Source organism: Camelus bactrianus, chromosome 16 (genome assembly GCF_048773025.1).
Source record: "Camelus bactrianus isolate YW-2024 breed Bactrian camel chromosome 16, ASM4877302v1, whole genome shotgun sequence".
Lineage (NCBI taxonomy): Eukaryota > Metazoa > Chordata > Mammalia > Artiodactyla > Camelidae > Camelus > Camelus bactrianus.
The window spans coordinates 39,111,210-39,119,988 of record NC_133554.1 but is presented as its reverse complement, the minus strand read 5'-3'; the positions used below and the strand labels follow the sequence as shown (position 1 = coordinate 39,119,988).

Below are 8,779 nucleotides of genomic sequence, written 5' to 3'. Positions count from 1 at the left end.
TAGAGTTGGTCAGTATTATTACTCTTTTTTTATTTTATTATGGTAAAATGTACATAACATAAAATTTTAACCATTTTTAAATGTATAGTTCATTTTTACCATTTTAGCCATTTTTAAATGTATACTTCAGTGCCATTAAGTATATTCACACTGTTGTGCAGCCGTCACCACCATCTTTCTTTAGAATTTTTTATCTTCCCGAACTGAAACTCTGTGCCCATTAAACAATAATTCCTTATTCCCTCCTCCCCCCAGCCCCTGGCAACCACCATTCTACTCTCTGTTTCTATGAATTTGACTAATCTGGGAAGCTCACACAAGCGGAATCATCTAGTACTTGTCCTTTTGTGTCTGGTTTATTTCATTTAGCATCATAGCTTCTAGGTTGACTCATGATGTAGTATTTTTCCCATTTTACAGATAGGATTATTCCCTTTACAGAGGCTGAGGTTCAGGAAACCAAGTGAGAGCACCCAAAATGCAGTCTTGGCATGGGGCTGATGGGATTGGCTGGCTTTTATAATTCCCGGGAGAAATCAGTGCTAATCATGTGCCTAGGCCTATATGGCAATTGAAGAGTAATTTCCTCTGTGTTGTATTTCCTTATTCCCATTTCCCACTCTTATCCCCGCAGCAATTCCCCGGAACATTTCCACCCCACCCAGTCCCAGTTTTTTTTCTCCGCAGAGCACTTTAACTCCTTTTCTCTGGGGTCAGACTGGCTGGGTATGGGGATCCTCCTGCCTGGGTTTCATCTGAGTGCACTTAACCTTGCTTGAGTCTCTGTTTACACCCCTCACCCCTCCACCCACCCTGGGGCAGTTATGAGCCTGTTTCCTTCCAAAGCAATTAGTGCAAGGAGGCCAGCCGCCTCGGTGTTAATGCCGTTTCATTAAGTGGGAGCAATCCTAATGATAATAAAATGGCACATTTAACATTCAAACATTGAACAGGGTTTCTAAGCGAGTGTGTCTCTCTCTTCCTTTCTGGTATAACAGCTTCATCTTCATAAAGACCTGACAATACACCTTAATGAGAGACTGGGAGCTGAGCATCTTTACAGCACCAGAGAGAGGATGAGAACCAGACAAAGAATCCAGAGAAAAAGGGTACAGTGCATTGAGGGGATAAAGACCCCAAGGAGTCCTGGGGTAATGGATTCTGTGGTGCTAATTTAGATAACTAAAGTCTGTAAGAAACAAGGTCACATGGAAAATAAAGCCTCCCACAGACTTTCATGCAATGCAGTCACTTATCTGTTTGTTCAACGCATTTTTTTTCAACAAACATTTACTGTGCACCCAAGATGAGCCAGATTTTATGGAAGTTTGTGATAGAAGACGGCTCTGGTTTTATGAAAAAGAACTCCAAGGTCATTAGTGGTCTACAGATCATCTTGTTTACCCTCCCCTGGGCAGCTTTAGTCAAACCTATCCCAAATTCATCAAATGCCTCAGCAAAGAGAATTTTAAGTGCTTTGGTCTCTTTATGCCCCCTCCTTATTGAGACATCCATCTCAAAGGTCCTTGCTACTCTGTGATTATTGAATATCTAATTGAACTTCTGAAGCAAAAAAGTAGTGGGGTTGGGGTGCTGGCTAGGGAAAGAAGGTGAATTCAATTGGCAGGTGTTTGTGGGTGTCTGAAGAGAGGCAGGAGAAAAGGATGACATCTCACATCCTTCCTTCCTTCCTCTGAGAAGTCTTTCCCAGCAAAGGGTTTTATTCACAGCTCCTGTGTGCAGAAGGGAGGCTGCTGGCCAGAGGTCAAAGATGAGCTTTGCCCAGGCCAAGGAAGCGGCTGATTCGAAAAGATGTCAAGTCATAGGATGGCGTTAATTTCATGCTTAATTCATACAGGATCTTCCCCACAACAGGGGACAGCTTGAAACCATGTCCTGAGAAAGGAGAATAGGTTGTCAGGCATCCTGAGAGAGAGGGGCTGGGCTTCCTGGAAGTCCCCCACAAGGTCCCCAGAGAGGGCTAACCTTCCCACTGGCCGAATCCCAAAACCTGAAGTTGCCTCCCACCATGAGCACCCCTTCTTCTCTGATAGCCCTTCCCAGCCCCCTTATACACTCAAGGTCTAGGCTTTGGCCCCTATTGGTTCAGCTAAAAGCATGGAAAACACCATTTTGCCTGGCACTGAGGCAGGTCAGCTTTAAGGCACCCCATCTTCTGCTGCTCAGGCTCACCAGAGAATCCAGCACCAATGACAATATTGTCGTACTTTGGGTGTCGATCAAGGATGAAGTGCTTATCAGGAGTGTTCTAGAAAGAAACAATCACACCTGTGTGAGGATAGAGGGTAGAGGAAGAACTGCAGGCTCAGAAGGGAGGGGCCTCGACTGTATTTCTTTCCAGAAAGAATGAGAATAGGGCACAGGAATGCTTTCTGCATGCCAGTGCCCTAGGTAACTCCATTCACCCGTCTTTCTCATTCGTCCGTCTGTCTCTTCTTGTATAGAGCTACGAACACAGTAGGCACTCAGTTAATGCATGTAAACTAACTTTAGCCAAGATGCCTCAGGCCCTAGTGACATCTGTCTCTTCTCTTTGTCCCTAAGGCCTGCTCAACTAGAACATCTTGCCAAAAACTCTTTTAGAGCTCTTCTGGGAAACATAGTGAAGGACTGCCAGACATAAGCCTAGTTTCCTAATGAAAAGGAATATGAATAACTTCTAATGGGCCCTCTCTGGTGGAGGTGAACCGACCCGCAGAAATGAGCTCATTTGTGTCAAGTCACAGACTCTGTTGGGGTCAGGTAGAGTCCGGCCTGATCAGCCCAAGGCTGGTCTATTTCATTCCCCTGCTCTCCAGGGCTGCGGGAGGTCCTGGCCCGGCTGCCCACACCCTTACCGTGTACATGCAGTGCTCCATAACGGCAGGTTCGGGCTCTAGGTCAGGTAAGCGATCTCGGACAAAGCGGCTGAGGATGTGAACATCTTTGATGTCTGAGAAAGCTGTGGGGCAGTCCCGCTCCTCGGGATCGGCATTGTTGCCATGGTGATAGCAGACCTGGCTCCCAATCAGAGCAGTGTGAGCTGGGAGGGCCAGCCCCCATGCACACTCCCCCCAGCCCGGGGGGCAAGCTTATACACAGAATGCCCCCTATCCATCATCCCAGCCTTGCCCAGTCCTGACAGATGCTGTTTGTTGCCACACAAGTTTGCCTAGCTGTCCATTCCCCCACTAACCCTATGTGTGCAAAGGAAGCGCTCCCTTTGCTGGGCCCAGCACAGGTGTGTGACGGGGGGGTGGGGGGGAGGCTTGCTCTGCACACTGTAAATAGTGAAGTAGGTTCCTGCTGCTGCCCACTGGGATCTGGGGGAGTCTGTTGAGAGGGAACAGCTGCCGCAAATCTGCGTGGGCCCCTATTAGCCTTCTCTTGCCCTCTTCGCTCACCTTCATCAGCCCTGGGTACTCTCCGGAGGGCAGCCCGTAGATGTGGTGAGGAGCCAGGCTGAAGTCCAGGCCCAGGAAGCATGGAAAGGCCTGGGAAACACCATAGCTTCCAGGAACCTTCTCTCGCCAGTAACACACGTTGATCCGCAGAGTCTTGGAGCAGGGAGAAGAAGTGGAAGATGAAGAGGGAAAGCATTTCTGGGGTCCTGTAGCCCTTTAATATAAGCCCAGATGCTCTGCTTAACTCAGCCATTTTTGTTTCACTCAATTCTCATGTCATTTACATATTACATTATGTTATAATGCATAAAAATCTCTGAATCTCTGTCTCTTCCCTCATTCTTAATCTTCTCCCGTACTTGCATCCAGTCCTACTTCTCTGTCTCTCCAGGAGTTAATAATACTTCATGTTTATTGAGTGCTTACTATAGGCCAGGTCATCTCTTAAGGTCTTTACATATATCGTTTAATTTAACTCTCCAACAGCCCTATCACCCACTTTACAGGTTATAAAATTGAGGTTCATTGAGGTGAGTCTACTGAGCCTCAATTTTATAACCTGTAAAATGTCAAAAGTCATCCACTAGAAAGTGGCAGTTCGAGAACTCAAACTCAAGTCCATGTGGGTCCAAAGTTTCTTTTCTTAGGCACCAGCTCTCAGGCTTTCAGTTCCCCTTACCTGGAGAGGCAGCTCAACTCCCAAGGGACGGAGGAGCTGGTTGGTCCAAGGACCTGCTGTGATGATTAAGCTCTTGGCTTGGTAGCTCCTGGAGGTGGTTTTCACCACAACTGGTAGCCCTGGTTTTATCTCCATCACTTTCTCTCCATCACGTACTATGACTCCTAGCTGTTGGATTACATCCTGAAAGGACAGGAGCAGGGAAGGGTGAACCCATTATGTATGTGGTTCACCCTAGTGGACAAAGAGTCCTCCAATGAGGGCAGAAAAGAGAGTGCAGAATCTAGACCTCCTCTCCCATATTGTCCAGGGCTAGCAGGGTATATAAAACTCCCCTGCCCAAAAAGTCAAAACTAAACCTGAAAGGGCAAAGACTCTGGGTGTTGGGGGATGGCTGATGGGGAACCAGGTTGCCCAGAGTAGGAGCTGAATTACCCCTAATGTTGCACGATATCACCTGGAGGGCTCTGAGCGCTTTGTCGGCATAGAGAACTCCTCCAGACTTGTCCAACAGCCCCACTTCTCCCCTGGCCAACCGAATATTAGGGAAACGTTGCTTCAGTTCCTCAGATGGAAGATACTGGTGTTCCACTCCCTGACTAGACAAAGTAGCCTGGATTGTCTTTAATTCTGGATTCTCCTTCATTCCCAGCAGCAGTAGTCCAGTCTGCCTGTTGAAAAAAAACACACACACACACACACACACACACACCTGGATGAGTGTCTTCATCCAGGCCCTAGACCATTCTCTGTCAGTCTTCAGCAAGGGACCTGGAGCCAAGCATCAAGGGGAGTCCTGGCCTCACATTCAAAACACAGATAAAGTCACCTCTATTCTGTCATAAGAGTCCCAGTATTGTTGAGCTGGTTTCCAGTTCATGTGCATCCAAATCTGCCCTTGGCTCTCACTATTGGTTTGCTAGTCCATCCATCCTCCCTCCTCAGGATCCATCCTGCCCTTGAAGGGAGAGAGCCTAAGTCTTCTTTTTTCTCTACAACTAGGAAGTGGTAAGTGTTCACTGAGTTTGATGAGTTCTTCCCCTTCTTCCAGTCCCCTGACCCTACTCACTGTTTTTATCTCTATTCTTTATCCCCTTCCCCCTTATCCCACCCTCTGCTGTTTCTTTTCCCTGTCCCTTTTTCTTGTCATATAATGTTTTGTCCCTTCCTGTGTGTCTGTCTATCTCTTGGTGACTTCTCAGAGGCTGCTTGTTCTGTGGAAAGGGTCCTAAATTGGGAGCTCTGGCTCTAGGTCCAGTCCTGACATCCCCTCTGTGACCTTGCTCTGGTTGCTCCCTGCTATGGGCCCCAGATTCTTCCTTTGTAACACAGGCCTGTTGGACTATTGGTGGTTCCACACCAGATGGTACCAGACCCAACCCAAGGGTATGTGGAAATGGCATGGACCCTTTTTTTTTTCTTTTTTCTTCTTCTTTTTTTTTTTTTGCTGTCACAATGCTGGGGGCTGCCACTCACATTTAGTGGGCAGGGGCCAGGGATGCTAAACCTGCAGTGCTCAGGAAGATTCCACCCAAATGCCAATAGTGCCCTCATGTAGAAATACCAGTAAATGGTCTCTTAGGGCTCCAGCAATTAATTCAGTGATTCAGTGATTTTGTTTCTCCCTGTACATCCTTCTATGCTTCTTACTCCATAAGAGAGTAAAAGCCTTTTCTCTTTAATGCTTTCTCTCTCTCTGTCACAAGAGATCAGAGCTCCCTTTTTGTGGAAACTGATCTAAACAATAGAAAGGTCACTTTGGCCCTGGGGACCATTCCTGTAGTCCCTCTCAGTTTCAGCAGCCACAGTGACCAGCGTCAGCCTGACGCATCCCCCAGGTACTGTATATAAAGCTCGTAATAGCCTATAATGGAGTCTCATGGATATTACATGCTTCCAAATCCCACATTATCTGGTTGGGGGGATTAAAGAGAAGATTGGAAGGGGGTAGGGACACAGCGGGCCCTGGGGCCGGTGTCTGTACACAGAGCTGCGCAGCGTGCCCGATCCATTTGCCACGGCCCGCGCCTACCCAGCATTCACCACTGGTGAGAAAGCAGTGAGTGCCTCTGCCTCTTCAAAGCTCAGCAAAGGAAAGACACTGTAGAAATCTCCACGCCAGCAGTCTTTTTCCTGTGGCCCCAAAAGGACTTCAGATTGGTTCTCAGGTAATGAAAACTTGCCTAGGAAACTCTTTGGTCAACAGGATAAGTAAGTCACCCAAATGTACGTTCTTGAGCCCTTTGTACCTAATGGGATTGTGGCTAGGTAGAATTCTGGGAAAAACCTGGCTTAATCTTCAGTTTAGCAGCCATAATGTCAGACCCCTGGCCCGGAAATTTCAGAGCAGCATATTTTAACCCCCATCTGCAACATACCAGCCTTGGTCTCTCATGTACTCTGAGATTTAGTTACTTTCCCTTCCTTCCTTCCTCTGTCCCTCCATCCCTCCCTTCCTTCCTTTCTTCCCTCCTTCCTTCCTCTTTTCCTTGAAATAAGAATTCCTCTTACAAGAATGTACGGTGTGGGGAGAATGAACTCATGCCAAGACAATGGGCAAATCTGTCGAATTATGAAATGCTGAGTGATGTTCTAATTCCCAAGCCATCCTGTGGTGGACGAAGCAGGGTCTCCCCATCCCAAGGAGTAATCAGCGAGCTGATTCTGCCGGTGAATGTAATTGTGCCAATTGTAATCATTTTGCTCCAGCTCTCTGCCCCTGTAGCATTTATTTCTTAGCCCAGATATTGATCTAACAGTGGGAAATTTTCCGTCTGAATTTGTGATGCTGGACCCTCCCCTAGTCTGAAGATGCGTTTGGGAAATTCTCATTTTCCGTGGATCACAGCTGAACTATTTGGCCTGAGGGAAATGCACTGCTGGAGAAATGCCTTGGATTGGAGAGAGATTTTTGACCATTATGAGCAAAATCGGAAATAAATGTAAAACACTGCCTGGAAATGCAAAGGCCTGTCATTATGGGAGATAGGTGAGAGGCTCCTGTGGGAAATGCTTAGAGAATTGGAAATCAGTCAGTCAAAACCGGGATTGGAGAATGGGCCTTTTCCCCCCAGTATGAAGATAGATGACTTCCATGGGCAGATTGAAAATCATTTAAGTGCTTATTTTCTTAATGGCTTTTCCTAGATCCCAATAAACAGTCTACTCATTCTGCATCAATTTCTCACCCCCATGCTCGGGGCTTCCCTCTTCTCTTTTTCTGCTCAGACCCAGGCTACAAAGTTTGAGGAGGAGAAGGGTGAGAAGGGACAAGGGCATTACAGGAAGAAAAAAAAAAAGGCCAGGAAATGACTGGTCAGAGCTGATCTAGAAAGATAGCACCTTGAAGAGAGGCTGGGGTGCCAGGAACTCCCAAGTCCCAGAACACTGTCACCTATGTGGAAAGCATTTGGTACTAACTCTGCCTTCCTCCCAACCCTAGCTGGATCTAGTACTAAGAAGAGGTAATCAAAGATTCCTCCCAAGGGCCTTGTTGACTCCTCTATGGCCTGACTAAAACCTCTAATGATGTCAGGAGTTGGTGATGAGGGATTTCCACCAGTTACTATAGCAGGACAGGAGGCAGGATGGAGTGGGGAAGAATCAGGAGGGGCAGACAGCTCTCCCTGCACCTGCTATGTCCCATCCCAAGCTCCAGCTTTTCCCTATGTGGGTTAAAATTGCCAGGCAAGCCAGCTCTCAGAGTCACCTTGGGAAAGGGACTCCAACAGGGACTTGGTAATGGCTCTGTCTTTGTTGGTTTTCGAGGAGCTCTTGGCGTTTCATCTTCCGCTCAGTGGGGCGAGGTGGAATTGGTTAACAGAGACTGCTCTGGGGAGGGGACATGGCTGACAAGCCAGACACTTTGCAGACACAGGAAGCAGCAGCTGCGGAGGGGGCCACCAGGTTCTGCCAGCAGCTGTACTGCCTACGGCTGTGATCTTGTCTGATATTGTCAGCTAAGCAGGGGCAGCCCGGGTCAGGAGCTAGATAGTAGGACTCAAAGGGGGAAGGCGGGGCAGGAAAGAGATGGGCCACAGAGCTGGGATTTGCTCTTGGTTTCAGCATTCTGGCTGTACACATCACAAAAGATTCAGACCTTGTGATCTGACACATGTGTCATTGTCTTTTCCCAGAATATATGCAAATATCCTGAGTCCACCCATATTTAGTATGCCACTGTCACAGAAAGTGACAGAACAGAACAAAAAGAATTGTATAACTACCTTAACTATCAACTCATATAGGTTTTTTTTTTAATTGTCATCAAATAGCATTAAGGAAATATGTTCATATCTATCCATTCGATTATGATATTGTGCTGGTTCTTCCAGAAGAATCTAGGAGAATAAGAACCACACAGCTGATGAATCATTTAGAAAATCAGCATTAGGAACAAAAGCTAAAGGAATTGGAATGGGAAGTATCTGTTCTGTGTCTCTACTAAGTAAAAGAACCAAATTAATCAGTGTGCCTGAGTAAATTAGATTAGCCATAAGAAAGGTCTCATTAATAATAACAACAACAACAATAAGAGTACCTAGCACTGTATAGAACTGTAAAGATTTTTCAAAGAACATTCACTGTATTCTTCATTTTCCATAAATGGGGCTGTGAAGCATAGGTATAGGCTTTTAAGAGAGGCTATGATATGTCCCAGTCTTTAAATATATGTTAGCAGTCTTCTGACCTGGGA

The 8,779-nt window shown here is 46.7% G+C and overlaps 1 protein-coding gene across 2 annotated transcripts in view; it reads right to left on the bottom strand.

Moving 5' to 3' along the window:
- PIPOX (pipecolic acid and sarcosine oxidase) overlaps nucleotides 1-8,779 on the bottom strand; it is a 90,428-nt gene continuing 81,649 nt past the window's right edge. For both annotated transcript variants that reach the window (XM_045519027.2, XM_010958247.3), the window contains exons 3-8: nucleotides 4,541-4,754; nucleotides 4,084-4,266; nucleotides 3,405-3,557; nucleotides 2,859-3,017; nucleotides 2,194-2,269; nucleotides 1-1,896 (exon numbers count right to left, since the gene is read on the bottom strand). In XM_045519027.2, the coding sequence (XP_045374983.2) occupies nucleotides 1,766-1,896; nucleotides 2,194-2,269; nucleotides 2,859-3,017; nucleotides 3,405-3,557; nucleotides 4,084-4,266; nucleotides 4,541-4,754 (916 nt within the window). In that variant the 3' untranslated portion in view covers nucleotides 1-1,765. The remainder of the gene's footprint in view (nucleotides 1,897-2,193; nucleotides 2,270-2,858; nucleotides 3,018-3,404; nucleotides 3,558-4,083; nucleotides 4,267-4,540; nucleotides 4,755-8,779) is intronic.